At 41.3% G+C, this 20963-nt stretch overlaps 1 protein-coding gene across 1 annotated transcript in view; it reads left to right on the top strand.

Annotated features, from left to right (window-relative positions):
- Window positions 1-6351: 6351 nt before the first annotated feature.
- Window positions 6352-20963, top strand: part of ccdc9 (coiled-coil domain containing 9) — a 28883-nt gene continuing 14271 nt past the window's right edge. Inside the window, exons 1-10 of the mRNA XM_047594690.1 lie at window positions 6352-6486; window positions 11404-11805; window positions 12580-12632; window positions 12812-12916; window positions 13178-13327; window positions 15356-15868; window positions 16520-16603; window positions 17623-17787; window positions 19117-19292; window positions 19439-19500. Coding sequence (XP_047450646.1) covers window positions 12630-12632; window positions 12812-12916; window positions 13178-13327; window positions 15356-15868; window positions 16520-16603; window positions 17623-17787; window positions 19117-19292; window positions 19439-19500 — 1258 coding nt within the window. The 5' untranslated portion in view covers window positions 6352-6486; window positions 11404-11805; window positions 12580-12629. The remainder of the gene's footprint in view (window positions 6487-11403; window positions 11806-12579; window positions 12633-12811; window positions 12917-13177; window positions 13328-15355; window positions 15869-16519; window positions 16604-17622; window positions 17788-19116; window positions 19293-19438; window positions 19501-20963) is intronic.

Here is a 20963-nt window from a genome sequence, read left to right as displayed (position 1 = left end):
AAAAGTTTTAATTCACATTTCTTATGTTGTATGATAAGAATAATACAGTCTTAAAGAATTGTGATTGTAATAAATGTAATTAAATAGCTAAAACAAAGTAAAATTCAAGAGTATTATGTCTGGATGACAGATCAATACAGACAAAACAGACAAAAACGAAACCATCTTTAAAGTGTTGGTAAAATATATTTTTACCTTTCTTTTTTTTATGTTGTAATTTTTTATTTCCAATTCCCCTGTAAATGTTAACCTTTGCCCTACTTTGTATATACTTTCGAGGTGAGGACAGCAAAAAAAGATCATTGCAAATAATAATAATAATAAACATGACAGTCATGAACAATGTCTACCACCTTCTACACACTATTACATAACTTAAATATCTGTTTCTATGCGATGAAGCTACCAAACATAAAATTTTCCTCAGGATAAATAAAGTATATATCTAATATATCTATTTATAACCAGGTGCAATATACATATTTTTGTTAATATATACAAGTACATTATTTATTTTATTAATGCCTCTTTTCATCTGTGCTGTGTTTTCTTTTGGCCCTGTTGCTCTCCTGCAACAGTTAACATGCTTTTATTTTGAAGGATCTTTGCCTTGACTTCCTCTTTCTGATTTTTTTTTTCCCTCGCACACAAGTACCGACATGCCCCCACTAACTCAACAACAGGATACGGCCCCCACACAACCCCTATCACCCCCCAGCTGCAACCGAATCTCCCACCCAGTCATTTCCTTACTAGTGTGACACTTTCACAGTGGCATCCAGCGAGGAGCTGAGTCAGCCTTACACAGTAGCACTGTTTAGATCACATCCATTACATCAGAATCAGAATCAGAGAAAACTTTTTTATCTTTCTCCGAAGGGTTATTAGGAGGGCGAAGAGCGGCACATAAAATAAGAGCAGGAGAATAAAATAACAAAAGGATTAACAAATAAAAAAAAAAAAAAATGCAAAGTGGGCAAAAAAAAACAGCATATTATGCACAATGTCAGGCCTGCTGCCAGTAACAGGAGAGATATAAAGTGTGGGGAATGATATCAAGAAGTGAGGCTTAGTTAAAAATTAAAATTAAAAGTGACATTGTAGTATTGCACAAGAGGAACTGGTGATATTGCACTCGAGCGTAACACGGGAGGACTTATTGGTTGTTGTGACCGTCGTAGAGTTCAGGTGGAGAATAACGTTGGGGAACAAAGGTTGTTCTCCTGCTCCTGCGACGAGATTACAGCAGCTCAGACGCTGGGAACAGAGCATGGGATGAGTCCTTGAGAGGTCGACGAGCAAAACATGAGTGTGAGGGTCAAAACCATTCGTCATCGTCACTATCATCACTTCCAGAGAAGTGGTCCACTGAACTTTGGAAATGATGTGTGATTATATGTGACGTAACGTGACGAGGTACCTTAGTTGAACACAGACTGCAATATTGTGTAGTGTAAATAAAGACTCCTTGTATTTTACTTGGAGAAACTATGACTAATTTAAAAGGCAGCTCTTATTTCTGTTCTTACTGTACAATTAGAGATAAAATCTTAATTTTTGCTACTCTGCACCTTGTGTTCATGCCGTTATGGACTCATTCAATATTATCTAACTTGTCTTGTGAGTGTTTGTGTGTGTGTGTTTATTAGTTTCCCACTGAGGTAACCGGACACCAGGCGAGAGGTAACAACAACCAGAGCTTCTTTGACATGCAAACATCGACCGGCTGCACTTGAAGCGTCAGAAAGAAAAAAAAAAAACCTGATGATGGCATTCAGGATAACTTTCCTAAACCCGAACAGTGGGAATTATAATCCAGGATTAGCGAATGTTTTGTTAACACTGAAAATCCAATTATGACAAATCGTTAAATCCAAACATGCACTCAGTCATTAAACACATCTGCCACATGCTGCCACTTGTTTTCAAGCTGATTGTCAGACTAATAAAAGTCACAAACCTGCAGTGAAGTTGCAAGTCAACAGCAGCCTAATTGTTCCAGCTCTTACTCCCAATCGTCTGAGAACCCTGCATAACATTAGCATACGTAATAACCTCGGACTCAACCCCTGACCCCCTCAGATCATTGTCTTCTGGAAACACCCCACAGCTGCAGGCCACGGGACGGGGGTGGCTCAGCTGAGCAGCGGGGTCGGAGGCTGTTTTAATCGGCTGGAAATGGCAGCTTGTCACAAGACCCCCGCAACCACCGCCCACCACCTCTTCCAGCAGCAGATTGGTGCACACCCCCTTGTTTGGGGAGGAAGGGGGTGCAGGGAGGAGGCAGGGAGGAGGCGGGGAGGCGAGGGGGAGTGTCTCTCAGGTACATGCCCGGGCGAACATCCTCCGCCAGCTTTGACACAGGAAGGGTTTGCATGACATGTGACAACAGTCGGCTTGTAGGGGCTGGATAATGAATGCTAATGCGAGTCGAGACTGTTAGCATCAGAAATCCTGCTTTGTCGTATTATGAATGCCGTGAGTTTCTCCATAAATTGTGTCCGCAAACAGGAGTCCCTGCTGTGTTTTCCTAGTGCGTTTGCACGGTTTAGTTCTCTTCATTGTTCAAATTCACTCCGAGATATAATCTTTGTGCCTTCCTTTCTCTTTTCTAAGATTTTAACCAAGCAATCAAGTCTGCAGCTTGGAGGCAGTGTTCAGTTTAATCTTTATTATCAGTCTAAACATGATCACAGACACACAAGACGATATAATTTACCAGTTTCATTCTGATGCAAGGAGCACATCTCTCTCTGTGAACTAGACCTTCAGTAACTTTAACAGCCCTGTTTGTAGTTTGAACCCTTCTCTGCGGTTGTTTCTGTCCACTAATCATTCTTCTCATTATATTGCTGCTCTTTCTGTGCTGTGCCGACTCCTGCATCGCCCCCCTATCTTACTTTTTTAAGGATTCAATGATTAACTTTGTTCACCCGCTCAGTTCCTATTTCTTTCTGCTGTTTCAGGGGGTTGAGTCCAGAAATGAACTCGACTCATGACGAGAAATAATATCTGGAGTTTCCCTTTTTACTTTTCACAATTTAATCTGATCCCCTGTAATAAAATGCTTTAAATATCTGAACTGTCTAAGGTTTCCAATCTGTGTGACATTGTGATGCTGCAGCCGGACGACAAGCACAAGGTGATGACGCCGCCCGAGATGATGCGACGTGAACTGTTTTTGGTTTTTTGTTTCCAAACCTGCACCGTCAATGTTGTTTTCAGGTCCTTTTAACGTGCGCGTTTGTGTTATTCACCGTAACCTGAGTGCACTCATGCATTAGAGAGACGATATGACGGCACCAGATAAGGTTTTACACACTCCGCTCCCCAACCGATGCTTTTACCTGCGCCTCCCCTCACACGTTCACACACCTCTCGCTTGCCTGGTAATCTAAACCTCTGTAGCCGTGATAAGCATGTAAATGAGATCTGGCACCTTGTGTCTCACTTCTGCACCGTCTCTTATTCGACCCCATTTCTATCTTGAACCTCACAAACAGTATCTCGCAAAAAAAAAGAAAAAAGAAAAAAGAAAAAAGAAAAAGTGAGCTGCGTAAAAACTGAATAAAGTAAAATAAGTAAACACCAGACAAGACACATTTGCATTAAACGTGTACATGTTTATCAATAAGAAAAGATAGCTTAAGATAGATTTGCATGTCTACATTCAAGATTATTATTATCATTATTACTGAATGAGCTTGATTTGCATTAAATGTGAAGGATTGTGTGTGTTTTGTGCTGCAGCTTCCTCGTGTAAAAGCCTTGTGACCTTTCACTCTTTCATTTTCCGAGTCCAAATTTAAACGTTAATTGTCTCACTTATAGTTTGAGGAAAAACCTTTAACCGTGTCTGGGTGTCTGAAACTTTTTCAAAACTAATAAAAGAAACTGAAAACCGTGGGGTCGGGAGGGCTGCTTTGTTTTTCTTACTTCCTCAAAAGTTGACGTTTTTCTGAGGATTAACAGAAGTTTCCATCTTCAAACACGAGGGTGATGGTTGACTTGAATCCTCCATCACCGGCTTCATATGTAAATAATTCATTCACTCGTTTTTCAGATTAATTAATTAATTAATAGCTAAAGATAAAGGCCTTGTTATTTGCCTCCCAGATTTCAAGCTTGAACTTGATCCGGTTGTTTTTAAATTTGACTGCAGGACGAGACCTGATGAGGCCGTAAAGGTGGAGCCTCCAGGTCAGAGGAATCCCCATCATGTGTTTGTCGCTGCTGTTTGTCCCGTGGTAACCAAAGCAGACGGCCTCGGCGTTTGTGTCCACAGCTGAAAGCTGAGCCAGTGTTTGGGTTGCTACAATGACATCATCTTTTTTCATGCTCACCCCCCTCCGCTCTGCGTCCACCCGTCCTCACAGCATCCAGGGACGGGTTCAGACTGAGCCACGGGGTTTTAGATGGAGGGGAGGGGGGGACGGTGGCGCTCGTTAAAAATTAAACTCTAGTTCAGCTCCGTCTTTATCTGGGAAATATCTGCCTTTATAGATTAATCCTCCGCTCTGCTTAAACGTTGTGTTTTGACATATGTTTTTTAAAGGTAGGGCTGTCAAAACATATTCAAATGTTATTAAAATAATGTGAGAAGAGTTGCAAATGAATTACACTTTCTATTCTAAATGCACCTTAAATGCATAAATAAATAAATAAATAAAATTACTCATATCAAGATGGAAATGGACATATTTGAGGATTCGGTTGCAGCATGTGTGCATGCAAAAAAAAGCAATGTGCAAAAAAACCCTAGTTATATAATATCCACCTAGTTAAGAGACACATGATGTAGGATTTTACATCAGCTGACAGTTTGGGGACTTAGCAGGAAATATTGGTAGAGAATGAAAGTGTCGAGTGTGAAAAATAATTGTCTTCCCACTAATGTGCAAGAAAAACTAAAAGCAAATAAAGATTTCCTCTCTTTTGCTTTGTGTTAAAAATAAACCGTGAGCAGGACGATAGAGAATCTTTGCAGATACGTTTCCTGCAGCTGTGAACAGTCCTAAAAAGGACTCACATGGCAGCCGAGCTGATATTTTGACGTACGTGACTAAAATCATATAGTTTGCCTCCTCGAGGTGGAGCTAGAGAAGAAGTCATGAGATCAGCGCCGGGGGCTGGAGAACATCCCGTAAAAAGCCGCACTAACCTACAGCAAAAGGTCAAACGTTTACAACGGTTGAAGCCACGGCTGCAGAAGTGAAACCAGGGGGAACTCATTCATTCTCTCCGCGCTGAGTGGATTTTTTTTTTCTTTCTAGACTTCTTCCCGCCACCGTCCCCGCGTTTTTCCTTCCTTCTCATCCTGATTTCTTGTTATTTGTGCCGACGCGCATTGTTTCATTGTGGCAGGCTTTAAAATGTGTTTCCTGAAGACTCTTCCTGACCCTTTTGTACCACCTTCCTACTCCTACCTTTTAAATCCAGGTCTTCAGGCTAAATGTTGTGACTTCCAGGGCGAAGTGAGTTCCCACAGTACAAACAGAGTCCTGTTATGATTCTCACTCACATTCAGCAAATTAACTCCCGTCGTTGCTGTTGTGGTAATTATCTAAAGAGGTGGTGTGTGTGTGCGTTTGATGACAAAGAGGCCTGGTGTGTCAGTGGGCACAAAGCCACCTGTTAACAGGTAAAGGTAAAGCTATCTGAGGGGACGGTGGCGGCCCCGAGCTTCGGTGTTACCTTATCAGATGTGCGTTTGTCATGTTAGCAGGGTGCTGATGGGAGGATAAAGATGCTTTTGTGCACGGTGTTTGCAGCCAGAGATAAAGTGAATAGTGCGTCTCTGCCGGTGTTCGCATTCAAAACTGGAGGTAATTCTTCTCTGATCCGACTGTGACAGACCAAACACGGCCTTTATCTCACCCCCCCCCCCCGGGTTTAGTCCTCGTGATGGATGCGTTTTTGGTTTTAATAAGGAAATCAAAGGGTTTATTAGCTACGGCTGCATTTGCATGACTGCCAACACAAAAGTTTCCCCAAAGAAAATCAATGCATGTTTCATGCTAATAATGAATGGGAAGTTAATTTATTAAAATTTGAATTTCACCAGTCAGCTAGCGCTTAGCTTTGTGGCCTTCGTTTGTGGTTGTGGTTGAAGGCATGAGACACAGCAATTAGGCAGAACATTATGACCACCTTCCTGTTATTGTGTGGGTCTCCCCCCTTGTGCCTCTGAAACAGTTGTGGCTCATCAGAAAATGGACATGAGTCTTCTGAGGGTGTCCTGTGATGTCTTGAAACAGGATGTTGTTAGTGAAGGGAGGGACCTCTGTGGAAGTGGAAGTGTTTATGTGTGTGTGTGTGTCTGGCTGCATCCTGGTGGGGACGGCTGCTGCTATCGAGGAGCGTCATGCCTGGACATGTGATCGGCAGAGACTTGGAGACATCTGTGTGGGTGAGGGACGGGAGGACACTTATAATCATGGACAATCTGGAGGGACAACGGAGCTCGTTCTCCAAGAGATGATCGAGGTACAGGACGTCATTCATTCATGCACATTATATTATTAATCCGTTATAAACACTAATACTAATCAAACACTACAGGCCAAAAGTCTGGAAACAACATCACATTTGTACATAAAAGATCATAGTTTCATTAGTATAACTTTGCATCAAAATAAAGATGATTATTATATAAAGAGTAACTCATCAGAAGACATTTTTACTATAATTATCATGTTTTTCTTTCTTCATAGTAACCTCCATTTCTATGAGTTAAAGTGAACAATTAAAACTGTGATTTTTTTCAATTTTTTTTATTTTACTTTTGCATTGAAGTTGTGACTCTTGCAAATCTTCTCAACCCTAAAACTAAGCCCTTCATCTTTTATTTTTTTAACATTTATTCAGCAATGGTCTGGTAACATCAGTGTGCACCTGGACGTAAACTGAGGAAAACGGGTTCATATCAATAAAAAAACAAAGACTGATCACGCAGTAAATACAAAATACATAGAACTCATGCTGGTTTTTAAGAAAGACATTGTGGACAGAAAAAATATTGTCTATTCTTATCTTATCTTCACCTATTTTTATTTGTACTTATGGTCCAATTGAGCTCCTGCTACAAAAAGTACAATAAAAAGTCTATGTAAGAATAATTCAATATAACAATAATAATAATACATTTTATTTATAAAGCACTTTTCATGCACGGATCTCAGCGTGCCACAGGTTATATGTGATGGGGGTGTCTGGTCTGGTGGGGGCTGCATGTCTCATGATTTCCAGGTCCAAACGTTTCCCAGCAGAACACTGAATTGTCACAAGACAGTCATGAATGTCACTCACTTCTCCTGTCGGTGGTTTTAATGTCGTGGCTGACTGGTGGTAAGACGTTTGGATTTTTAAGGCGTAGAAAAAAAAAAACACCGCCAGGCACTTCTCGCTGTTTGTGTAATTATGAAAAGGCGGTCGTATCGGTGTGTGGGAAACTTGTCTCCACACTGCAAACAAACTCTGCTCTGGTGAAACCAAACTCTCTCACCGACTCTCTCAGCTCGGTTCGTTTGCTCTGGAACAAAGTGTCATTAGTGTGTTTCGCACCGGCACAAACAAACAAACCGAGGTGTGGAAATTCTCCTGACAACACAGATGTGAAAGCAACTTAAAACTGTTACATCAATCCTCTGCACAAAGGCCTCAGCTTTCCCAGACCAGCGAATAATGATCCGTCAAATTTAAATTGACAAAAGTACATTAAACTCGACGGTAGCGGCCTCTACTGTTGAAGACTGTCATAACAACTATTTCAGGTTTCGGGATGAAGTGAAGATCATCAGTCAGGTGATTAGAGGAGAAGTGTGCAGTGGAAAAGTACCACAGGACGCAGGGAGGGAGTGTGGATGTGGAAACTTTTATTATTTCCTGCAGACTGGCTGAAAGTGGTGGCGTGATGCCAAGGTTGTGTTGGTTTACACAACGTACAGGAGGAAGCAAAGGAAACGATAGAAAAGACAAATGTTAACAAACCCATCGTTGAGTATCAGAGTAATGTGAGACACGTGGTGGAGGAGGAGAAAAGAAGAGGTGTCCGATACTTCACCATTACCTCATCCGTTTCACCTCAAACAGAGTCGGACAGATGGACCCGGTGTGTGAGTGTGTGTTATGTATGAGTGTGTGTTATATGTGTGTGTGTGTGTCAAGCAAATCCCTGTTATGATAGGTCGAGTCAACACAATACGAAGGAATGTGCATCCGCAGCGAATCGTGTCTGTTCTCACACACACACAGACTTGGATGGATGGAGGATTCGTTTAAATGGACGTTCAGAATTTAGAAGCGCTGGAGAAACGATGAATGAAGGAGGAGTATTTAACCTCCTAAACTAAGCTAACCCGAGCTTCTGTTCGCTTGGGATTAGTAGAACCAAAGACGTATTAAAACTAAGAGTCATCTTCTCTTTTCATGGTATATTATAATAGAAAACTGTTTATTTTAATACCCGAGCAAAAGCAGAATTGCGAACAATGAAGTCCCAATGTCCTCAAACGAGGACTTTAGCTAACTAACAAGCTAATTAGCTGTAGCTCGTTACTACTGACAGAATTTGTAGAATTTGAAAAAAGAATTTGATGAGGTTTTGTGAATGAATCCGCTGGAATGTCCCCGTATGTGGACGCAGGGTCTCAGGAGGTTAAGATGCTCTGTTGTTTCTATGTCAATGATCTTCTCTAAAATGATTTGTAGCTTTGAACGTGAAGTGAAACTGATAGAAATCGGAAGCAAAAGTCAAAATAAGACTCAGGAGATAAACAAATAAACAGGGACAAATAGTTCTGCTGGTCTGAGGATGAGGGAGATGATGATGATGATGAGTCCCAGTTAGAAATGAGCGGCGGTAACAGGAGAGAGGATAATACCACAACTTAGATGTTCACATTGGAGGATTCAAGTCTGGACATTGGACACCTGCTAATTATTTAACTTCAAGAAGCTCTCAAAATGTCCCACGTTGAAGTGTCTATGCATCTCATATTATTTTTTTTATTCCTTCAGAAGATAAATTACATAATTCTTTTTAACTATATCCCTCTATATAAACTGTATATAGAGGGATTTCCCAATAAAGGAGTGGAGGCTGACAGTTTGCATTGAGTCACTGACATTCGGCGGAAACCCCTGAGTGCTGGTTGTTTATATCAACAAGAAAAACCACCGTCACTTTCCTCCGTCCGTGATCGGAGCCTCAAGGGCCTTCGTGTCATCCCCAAGGAGGCTGTTGTTTGGCTCTCACAACAATGAGCTCATCCCTGAGTCCTCATCCCCTCACCCCCTCCTCCCCCACCTCCACCTCCATCACCACCACCACCTCCATACCCCTCCCGCCTCCAGGCTCGGAGTGACTGCACCGGGCCGTCGTTTCCACCCGGCGTGTGATGAATAAAAGCTATGTTGAATCCTGCAGCCGTGGATTCCTGACGGTGTATCACTCTATGCACAAACATCTCACATATTCTCCTCTTTCTATCTATTTACATAACTGCAATAATTGCGTTACGTTGCGTCCAAAAAATTACAAGAATCAAAATGGAGTTTGGTGTCATGCACCGTCGGTCCTCTCTGTTCTGTGTCATGTTATTAAATGTTGCGGTTCAATTATTCTGTCATATTAAATCGCACTCTTGTCAGTGTAACTGAAGCTGCGGTCTGGTGCGTCCCTCCCACCCGTCTCCACCTGTCTCCACCTGTCTCCACCTGTCTCCTGCAGGTCTCTGCTGCGCGGCGATGCGATGGCACAGATACCGTGGCTCTGGTTGCGAGATTTTTATAGAGCGATTGGCGAAACCCTTCGGTTGTCATTACTCAGTGTCCTCCCTGACAACAGAGTAGCTGTTTGTTTTGACTGTGTCCACTGAAACTGGGACACGGGATAGTCTGACGGGGCGACGGCTTAAAGCTGCAAAGGTGGAAATGTAATGCAGCTGCTTCAAATGTCTTAAAATCTGGAGAAGAACCAAATGTTCCACCAGCCGTAATGAGCTGTCTTAGTTGTGTCGGTTGCTAACTAATAGAACAATCAAATGTGCAGACAGAGAACAGAACAGCCGATTACAAAATGGGTTTAGTCATCGTAACAATGGCTGTTATCATTATCTGTTATAATCCAATTGCATCTTTTTTTTTTCGGCTTCACGTTTGGGTATTTCAGATTACAAAAATGCACCTTGCTGTCAGGGCCAAACAGAAAACAATGTATCTTGAGCCGATAAAACAAACTGTACTGGTTTTGCTCCTTTCATTATGGCTATAATCTTATCAACGTCTACAGTGAGCCACCGTTTTTGAAGGACACGCCACACAAAAAGCACATCAGGCCTGTTGTTGCTTTAGCTTTCGAACTGATACGATCACAAAGATTTTCTAAATGTCATGCAAGCATTTAACCGTTGCCTATGTCCTTTTTTTTTTTTTTTTTTAATTTAAATATGCACATCTTGCAGACATGTTCAATGTGTTGCAAAAGCCAACTCATGTCTATTTTTTCTATTCATTTTATTATATGTGTATCTGCTCGAGAACAACTAAATAATATATTTTTTTACGTGTTCACACGCTTTACTTTTGTGTAGTAAATATGACTGAGCTGGACATTATTTCTGTATAAACTAGTTGTTGATAGTTGTTTGTAGGCCTCTGAGTCTTAGTGTTGACAAGATTCATGTTCAGAAAACAATTTAAGTCAAAAGTGGGCAGCGTGACATGTAAGTACGAGACACTTTTAAGTAACAAAAATAACAAAAAATAGAACAAAACAAAGTGTATATAAAAGAAATAAAATTTTTTATCAATGTATTAGCTATCCAAAGGTGTCCATGGGGGATGCAAACATGAGTAAGGTGCACATATAAATAGGAATTACCGGGAATATATTTTTACATGTTATTGCAGAGGTAGTAGAGTAGTGGTATTGTCAACAACAAAATAATAAAAATACATAATTAATTAAAATAAATACATTATATAAAACAAATAAAATTAAATAACAAACTATACATATAATAAATAAATAAATAATTACAGGGGATTATATATTCACATGTCATTGTAGAGGTAGTTTGACTAATAAATATAATAAAAAAAATAGTAAAAAGTAAAATAAAAAATCTATGAACATTTAAATAATTAATAAAAATAAATAAATACACAATTTTAAATGAATAAATACAGGGCACTACAGGGATTATAAAGTGTATTTGCATGTCAATGAGTTAGTGTGGGTAATAAATATAATCTGTGACAAGGGACTTATTTAGTTAGTCACTGCTGCCAGTGTCTAGTAGTATAAATGTCCAGGTGCAGTGCTGTAGTGTTATATATTATATTTTATATGTTTTATGTGTTGTATTTTTATATTTGTGTGTGTGTGTGTTTCCCTTTAAGAGTTTGGGCGGCAGCTTCTGGCCTGATGTGATTAACAACGAGTCTCTCTTTCCGCTGGCGTCCTCTAGCGGCCAAATCGTGAACTACATTTCCTCTAAAACTCTAAAAACTGCTGTTAAGTTTAAGTTAAGTTAAGTTTTTATGCTTCAAATGTCTAAATATTATATTATAAACATTTTCTGTTGATGTAGTCGTAAAAAAGAAATGTCAGTTTACCTCGGCAGCTCAAGAAAAGCACTGTCTCTTTAAAAAAACACCGAGAGGGGCTCTTTATTTGGCAGGAAGTTAGCCGCTGCTAACAGGAAGCCGAATAACGAGGACACATTGAGGAGCAGGAATTGGCAAAGAGAAACGAGACTTATCGGCTGCTCGTTACCCTCGTTATAACTCCCCCTGATAGAGGTAATATTAACAAAGTGTGACTTAAACGCGTGTAAACATTTACCCCGCTGTTTTGCCGCATGTTGTCTGCATGGGTGCAGTGGTTTGTTTCCTTCGTGGGGGGGTTCGGGGCTTTGTATCAGACATGGCTCAGTGTGCTTACATTACTTCCCAGCAGACCTTGAGTTAAACTAATTAAGTCAAATGAGGGCTCTTTAGAGCACAGGTAGGATTTAATGTTGTTATACAGCCTGTAGATGTCTGTGTGTGTTGTGTATCAGAGCTGCTGCTGTGACTCAGGTAATTTATTTGCATCCTGTGTGCAGCTCTAAGACGCTTAAAGAAGCTTTAGGAACGCATGAAGGATTTGTTCATTTCAGTTGATGCACACACACCTGTAGCCTCACCTGTGATTAATTATTATCTAAACTATTGATCTGATTATTGTTAGGAAATTGTCTGGTGCAAACATATCCTCCAAATATTATTGCACGTACAGGTCAAATTTATGCAAATCCAATCAGGTATCTCCAATTGGGAAATGGTAAATATTTTAGATGAAGTAATAAGTAAAATGCAGATAAATCTATTTCAAATGTTTAAGTTTCTGTTGTCAGATGTCTCCCATTTAACTTAAATGTGATGGTTTGCTGCATTTCTTTGTCGTTTTGACAGACATTTTTGAAGATGTCACCTTAGTCCGTGGCAAATTATAACCGTCGTTTTCACTATTTCCTGTCCTCATAGTCTCATATATTTACTTGGCACATTCTTCATCCTCTTCTTCATTATTAGGAGGAACCAACTTTCACCTACCTGTGTATGAAGACAAGTCAGAGCCAACTATGGTGAGTAGAATCAGGAAGAGCAGACATTATTTTTACGCTTTTGTCAAGACCCACTGGATGACAAAACCAGGATATACTGGCTTTTCCCACACGGTTTAACAGAATTATTAGTGTTTTCCACATTTAGTGCATGTATCATTGTTCTCCCCCCTTACTCTTCCTTCTCCTCTCTGTGCCAGTCGTCAGCGGTGGATCTCAAGACCAAGGAGGAGAAAGATGCAGAGTTGGACAAACGAATAGAAGCTCTGAGGAAGAAGAATGAAGCTCTGGTCAAGAGGTACAAGGTACGGAGAAACAATTAAGTTAGAGATGCTAAAAGACAACACCTCATGATACCAGCATGACTGTAAATGTCTCAAAATAATCTGAACTGAAGGCTATAATAGATCCACTGTTATCCCAGACATAATGCTATATTAAAAAAAGTGATTTTTTTTCTTGAAACTCTAATATTTAGGGCTCTTTTTTTGTTTTTAAGAATCCGTGTTAATTTGTGATGCAGCATTGGTCATTGTCTTGCTCACTCTGTCACTCGATGCCGACAGGAAATCGAGGAAGACAAGAAGAAGGCCGAGCAGGAGGGCATCGCCATCACAACTCCCCGCAAGCCCCGCCCACACGAGCCGGAGACGGACAGGCCGAAGACGGAGAAGGAAAACTTCACCGTCACCGTCGACCTTTCCAAACCAGCAGGGGTGAGACGCGACGTGCACCGTAGACTTTTAAAAATCACCCTTTCAGACGGATGATTGATGTCACCGTCAGAGACCTTCAAAACTAAATGACACAATTATTATTAGTTACAAGAAGCCTGTGACACATCTTTCCATCATGTCGTGTTTGGGTGTCTGTACAAAATCGTCTTTATGACAAACAAGCAGACGGAGACACATCATCTGACCTCTGACAGATGCCCGTCATCACTCCTCTGCACATTTGGTTACAGCTGGGAGGGGATTAGCTTTTGGGCTAACCGCTACATGTATATATATATGTTTGCATGCAGAGTGAGAACTGCAAATGGCTAGTTTTATATTTTTGCTGTTATTTACTGTTTAAAGGCAGTAAAAACTCTGTGGATGCAGTTGAAGAGCTTTAGTTGCTGCTCAGTTTGTGCAGCTGATATTCACAACAAGCTGGAGGTTGTTGATTGGATTAAGAGCAGAAATCTGAGACGGCAGTGGACACAGGCCCAACCACCAGTGGACAGGATCCAAAAAAACAAGGTTGAAACAAGGGACGCTGGATGACTCGTGTGGTGTTTAGTCACTTTAAACTCCTTCGTACCAATCGATCATGCTCTGAATCCCTCGGTGTTCCTAAAGGTTTGATGCAGGTTGTGTACATCCCTCCAACAGAACATTTCTGGGAGATTGGCAGCATGAATGAAACGATGAATCATGTTGACGTAGAGCAGAATCCCAGAGGAAGGTTTCAACGTCTCGTTAAGATTTTAGAGCTAAGGGAGGCCTGACTCAGAGTTAGCTCATCGTATAAATACAGCTCTCCAGAATAATGGCCCCCTCGTGGTTTAATAAAACCAGTCGTACTAAAAGAAAAGTTGCTGGTATAAAAGCAGACGGTGGCTTGTTTTCCCAAATGTTACCGCGTGAGAGGTTCCTGTTGGTTATTCATCCCTGCAGCTCCGCGTCTGCTCTGCAAAGATTTGATTTGAAAGATTTCAGGCGGATGATTGCGCCTCTTATGCCAACGTAATGTTGTAACAGCAAGATACTGGTGCAGAATGAACTTCAGTCAACATTTTAAAGTACCTAAAACATCCTGGAGGACTGAATGTGTAATCTGTTTATCCAGCTCTGCATGAGCACTGTTCAGTTCACATAAGCTGGACAAACATGTTAGTCCCTCTTCAAAGTGGATGAAAGGAATTTGCCGTATGTCCAGGTTGTGAAATTACATTATGGTGGAAAAACCTTCAAACTTCAACATATATTGAGATAAAATATTTAGTGTGGAGCTTCTGCGGGAGACGTCTGTCTTATTAGAAGCTGAATGCTGCACTATGTTCACCAGCTGCGGGATGGTTTAAACACTGAGACTGAACCAAGACGGTCAAGTTTTGCGGGTTCATCTCTTCCAGAGACGGCTTTTTTTTATATATATATAAAGTATAAATCACAGCTGCTTCAGGTAACTTCTACAGCATGCAGTTAAATTATGACAGAACATTTGTTGCATGACCCATGCAGTCGTAAGGTTCAAAAGGGATGTTGGCGTAACGGTGCAGTAATCTCTTAGCAAGGTTCAGATTGACCCCCTCAATGTTCAACAATGCGGCGTCTGCTCTAAATGTGTCTGGATGAATATTGATTCATGGTCAAAGGGTCAAATTTGATCCACCAGCCCACTGAAGTGCTTATAAATCTGGCCAATGAACCGGTGAACTGCGTTTTTAAAGAGCACTCTCGCTCTCTTATTCATCGCCTCTCAGCCTCAGAGTTCATCGTCTGATGGTTTTACATAATCCACAGCCCAGATTAGTCTTTTGTGTCAGAGCTGGCAGACGCAGGTCACATCCAGGTGATTCAATGTTTAAATTAAACGTGCAAGGGATTTTATTAGCAGCCAATAGAATAATAATAGTGGGATAAAGCTGCTGGATGCATGAAAAGCTGTGTATTTGGATTTTCATTACAATATTATATTATATAACTGCATCTTAGGAAATGCACGTTGTGATTACTGTGTGTGTTCGTTTAAAGGAAAAGAGAGTCGTGAACGACTGGAAACCTGCAACGCCTCGCGGCCGGAAGAGTTCAGAGGAGAGCGATGGACACAGAGGACCGATGGACGGACACAGAGGACCGATGGACGGACACAGGGGACCGATGGACGGACATAGGGGACCGATGGACAGGGGACCGAGTGACGGCCACAGCCCCCCGAGGAGGATGGGGTCCGGGCGAATGGGTCGAGGAGGTCAGAGAGGAGGTGGAGGAGAAAGAGGTGGAGGCGGCGGCGGTGGCGGTGGTGGTGGTCGCCAAGATCGGAGAGAGCGAGAACCCAGGACACCGAGAGACGGAGAACCTGGAGAAATGGGAGGTCCGGGACGCAGAGGAGGAAGGAGAGGAGGAAGAGGTGGAGGTGGTGGAGGAGGAGGAGGAGGAGGAGGAGGAGGGGGAGTAGGAGTAGGAATAGGTGGTGGAGGAGGAGGTGGTGGTGGTGGAGGATTAGGAGGAGACGGGACGCCAGGTGGCATGGACAGGAAATCAAAGGTGAGTGGGGATCTTTATATATTTTATTTATTCATGGAGTTGTAGAAAGGTCAAGACTAAAAACTCATCAAGAGTCAATTTAAATAACAAATAAAGTCACTGAGCACATCATAAATAACTCTGAGAGCACAATGCAGTCAAATATTCAGAGCAAACTTATTAACTTCTTATCCAGGGAGTTGTCAGGAGCTGGTTTCAGTTTGGATGAAGTTATTTTAAAGCACCATCATGATAATCTCTCCTTCCATCCAACCCCTCTATGATGTGACTCTCTCTGTCTGCAGTCTAATGTCACAATGAAACTATGCAAACTATAAAAAGCTGATGGGGAGTCCGGTTACCTCCGCCTGTGGTGGACAAATCTACCTCAGGAAGTTAGGCTACAATAACAGAATGCAGCTTTTATTGTTTACATGATTATTAAGAAATTGCCACAGTGGCTGCAAACATGATAATATAAAAAAAATATTTCAATCAATAATAATAATAATGCATGATGCAGTGAGTCTTCTACTGTTAATCTATAGAGAGATACACCCACCAAATAGATCTTTGCTCTGGTAAACTTGCTGGTGTTTGTGTATCAGATCTAGTTTAATGTCAGGCTGAACGTTAACATCCTGTATTTGTAAAAAATCGTTTTTTCTGCAGGAATGGGAGGAGAAGAGGCGACAGAACATCGAGAAGATGAACGAAGAAATGGAGAGAATAGCAGAGTATGAGAGAGGACAGCGGGTACGAGACTATACATTTAAACACTATATGTGACGGAGGTTTCAGAGGCTGAACCGGTTTAATGATCTTTCACAAAAGCCCCGCCCCCCTTAGTTACCGATGCTATCCCCGCCCCTTGGTTACTGTTGCTAGCCCCGCCCCCTTAGTTACTGTTGCTAGCCTGTCAAACTTCCTGACGTCTCACAGTGTCATGGCGGGGAGAAGTATATCGATGCATGTCAGTGATTCTTTTTGGAGCGATACCTGCATGCTGTACTCCAGATCGAGGTAAAGCGGTTACAGTATGCAGTGGAGGGATATACTAATATTTAAAATATGCTACGAAAGGGAAAATATGATTATCGAGCCGTAAATGCAAACCGTTCAATGGCAAAATCTCAACTCATCTCATGACCTCTACCTCAAATACATCGAGCAGCCTCAGGTGTACGCTGTCCATTCACAAAATACACGAACACGCTATATGCTACGTGAAAGATGAAATTAAAACACGTTTAAATTGCCTTTTGGTAGCATGACGTTAGAGAGAGCTGCCAGCATCCAGACCCGACGCAACAGCTAAAATTAGCTAGATAACTTTAACTCGCTAGCTAGTTAGCTAGCTAATATTAAGTTAACTAATGTTAGTTAGGCAGTAATATTAGTAATATTCGCCAATAGTAACAATACAGTTGATATACAGTTTTCCATATATAAGCGTCTTGCTAGCTCGATGTTAGCTATTAGCTTTAGCCTATTTTAGCCTTACCTTGGAGCAGACGTATGTATGCTTGTTTATTTTCTTCTTCCTTTTACACTGTTTGATCCACTTAAGGCACCGCTCCTGTTGTGTAACTCTATGGGGCACGACTTACAAATGCAATCGACACACCACTTCACCATTTAGCTTGTCGGAGGCCGGCAGCCTTGACCACCATGTTTACATAGCAACGGTTGCTATGATGTATGATTGGACATGATTGGGGCAGGGTTTGGAGATGGGTCAATTATGATTCATTTATTTTTTAATCTGTGCTTAGTCGGATGGAGACAAACCGATCCGTAACTTCCTGGACGACCCGAGACGTTCGGGTCCTGCGCCTGACATAGACCGAAAGGAGGGCAGCAGGAGACACGTTAGGAACTGGGGGGGCCTGGACTTTGAAAACGTGAAGACTGGAGCTGAGCTGGAGCGAGAGTGGACCGTGAGTATTTCTAAACATGATCGTACTTCCTACTAGGACTGGGCGGTTTTTGGTAACTTATCTTTTATTAGAATTAACAGTGGTTTTAACAGTTACAGCATCAGGGCTTAGGAAATTAAAATTCTTCGTCAATCCATCTTACGTCAGTGTCCCTATTCACCGGTGATGGCGGTGGTGTCCTCTTCTGTCCTCCTGTAATCAGTAATCATTTTTCCCCACTTGTCTTCAAATTGTATTTCCTGTCGTCTCAATTTGTGTGTGAGTTTCTCCATTACAAATGTGTCTTGGCTCCACTTTATACCACAATCTGATCATTACTTTTATACTTGCCGATAATGGTATTTTAACCAAATACTCATCTTTGTTTTGTATTGTTTCGTGTGTCAAGTTTCCCAAATACAGTGTCTTACATGTTGGACCAAACAATCGTTTTATGCAAGTGTTGTCAAGTTAAAGCTGCAAGTTGCACGACTTTTTATGCAGGACTCTCAAGTCGTGTGACACACGCATTTCATTAAGTTCACACGCCACATTTCTCATGCTGAGAAGTGGTAAAAGTTGCTGCACATTAGTAACATAAACTTGGAAAAATAGGCCCTTTTTTTTTTTTTAACATGTAACTTTCAATTTGTTCATTTAACATTTATTTGATTTTGTATCATGTGCATCTTAACGTATATCTTCAGGTGTGATTTTCATATATGCCTCTACAGGTTTCTAACCACACTGCATATATATTTTGTTGTTGTTTTTAAAAAATACTTACCTTATATGATTATTTTCATCCTTTTTCTTGTGCATTTATTTAATTTATGTGAAACAAACCAAAACTGTATATAAAAGAGATTCGTAATGTATGAATGGAAGACGCGACCTGTCAGCCAATCAGAAAATAGTATTTCTTGTTGCCAGGTGAAATGGTTGCACGGAGAGCAAATGCTGCACATGCAAAGAAAAGCTTCATTGTTTAATTTATATTTGTCCTGAAAGTCGTAAATAAAACAATTTATTTGGGAATTTGTCCTAATAATATACTGATAAATTATATACTCACTCCAAGCTAAGTTCAAAACTTAAGAGAGTTGCATTGGTTTTCTAAAAGATGTTTGAGATTTGCACAGTAAAAGTTCTGTATTTTTGCTGTAGTTGTCTTTTCATTGTGATTCCTCACTTCATTAGAATCACATAAGGCTCTTATTTGTAAACGGCATCATTTTCTGGGATCGCGATACATTTTTTTGGTCATATCGCTCAGCTCTACTTCCTACTACAGCACTATTGATTTCCGTGTCTGCGGATTCCACCTGGTGACCCGTCCTGTCTCTGCAGAGTCGAAGGCCTGGTCCCAAAGGCTCCATGGACATGACCATGACCGGCCGGGAGAGAGCAGAGTACCTGCGCTGGAAGAAGGAGCGCGAGCAGATCGACGAGGAGAGATTAGCGCGGCATCGCAACGCCACGGGCCAGTGGAGACGAGAGTGGGACGCACAGAAGACCGACAACATGTAAGGAATCATATGAGACTAAGGAAGTGGTGGAGACGTGGGGACGATGGAAGGTGTTTGAGAATCCGTCCGTTGGGATAAAGACGACAGCGACAACATGACGCACTAATACTTGACGTGTTTCTGCCCTGTGGCTTTTTTCACAGGTTCAAGGAGGACCCATATGCGTCTGCTGAAGGCGTCCCATCTGAGCCAGGCAGCAGGAGAGGCAAGTACACACACACACACACACACATACATGCACACACTGGTTACACAACAGCTGGCAGGACGAGCACAGGAGCCGTCCTTGGGTTTAACCTCCATCTCATGTCTCCACTTGTCTGTCACGTTGTCACTCCATCATGTCGCCAGGACGACAGCGTCTCCTTCCTCCAGCTCATTAAACTTGTTATGAACTAAACTCGTTGTATTTCCCTGGAGTCCAAGCGAACGTCGGTCTTAAGCCTCAGTCGTTCTGTTCCGAGGGGAGTTTTCAAAAAAAAAAACCTTTAATTTTATTATTATTATTATCGTTATTATTGTTGTTATCGTTGTTATTGAAATCTACCAGAGAATTAAATGTTTATCCTAAAATATTGTTCTTTTTTCCTGGTGCCTTGTCCTTCTCTGTAAAGTGTTGTTTAACCTCAAGAGACTCGGTTTAACACTCTGAGGTCGTCTTCGTCGGCAGAGGAGCTTTACGGCTTGATTTTTGTGTGTGTGTGTGTGTGTGTTATTAATGTCAGGCAGTCATCCGGATGATAAAATAATTTACTGAGGGACCGTGGTAATCCCAGAACGCTCAAATGTCACAACAAGTCCGACTCTGCTCGAGCGGCTTTGAATCTTCAGTACAACTCTTCTTAATGTGAGAGTCACAGGATCTACAATATTATTAGGAAGAAGTTGAAAGAAAGTTGAGCTCTAATCACAAAATCTTGTATTAAGATCTAAACTAGTTACCCATCGCTGTTTTTATCCAATAACTCTGGATACATGTACATTTCACAAGGTAACAGACTACTTTAAGTTAAATCTTAAACTGAATTCAGTATCAGTAATTCCCTAATAGGGGTTTTCCTCCTGGTGTGAGGATGACGAGGATGTACATGCGAAGGTCGGCTGTAGGCAGCTGTAGATAAATAGATTGAAATGTCCAAGAAAACACAGATTTATTTTTATGTAAATAAATTAAAATTCCTGCACACCGTCTGTTTTTACTTCAGTTTGAGCAGATGCTGAATAACAGATATTTTTCCTTATCTTTAAATTTGTACAAACATACATAGGTAAAGTTAGTTTTGGCTTTGTAGGAAGATAAATGATCTATTAGTTATTTATAGAGTTACAGTCTCGTGTGTGTGTGTGTCTGTAGACGCTCTGTATTGTGTTGTTGTGTCTTCTCTGCAGCGTAGGGACACAACTCTGGTACAGAAGCTCGGGGCAGGGCCTCAGGTTTGAGCAGCATGGGACGGCGATTACAGCGTTTGTTTTCTGTTCTCTCAGCTGCACTCAAACCCAAACTCAGCCACTCAATTTTACTCATGTTACCAAATGTTAACTCGTTTTTTTTTCCTAACTCTTAAGCTCTATTTGCACGGGATTAGTTTTACTGGGGGACCTCTGGTAACTTCTCAAAATAATTTAAACTACACGCAGTGAAGTGAGATGGAAAGTAGCAGAGCCACA

This window comes from Mugil cephalus, chromosome 9 (genome assembly GCF_022458985.1).
Source record: "Mugil cephalus isolate CIBA_MC_2020 chromosome 9, CIBA_Mcephalus_1.1, whole genome shotgun sequence".
Lineage (NCBI taxonomy): Eukaryota > Metazoa > Chordata > Actinopteri > Mugiliformes > Mugilidae > Mugil > Mugil cephalus.
This window is presented reverse-complemented; position numbering and strand designations above follow the sequence as displayed.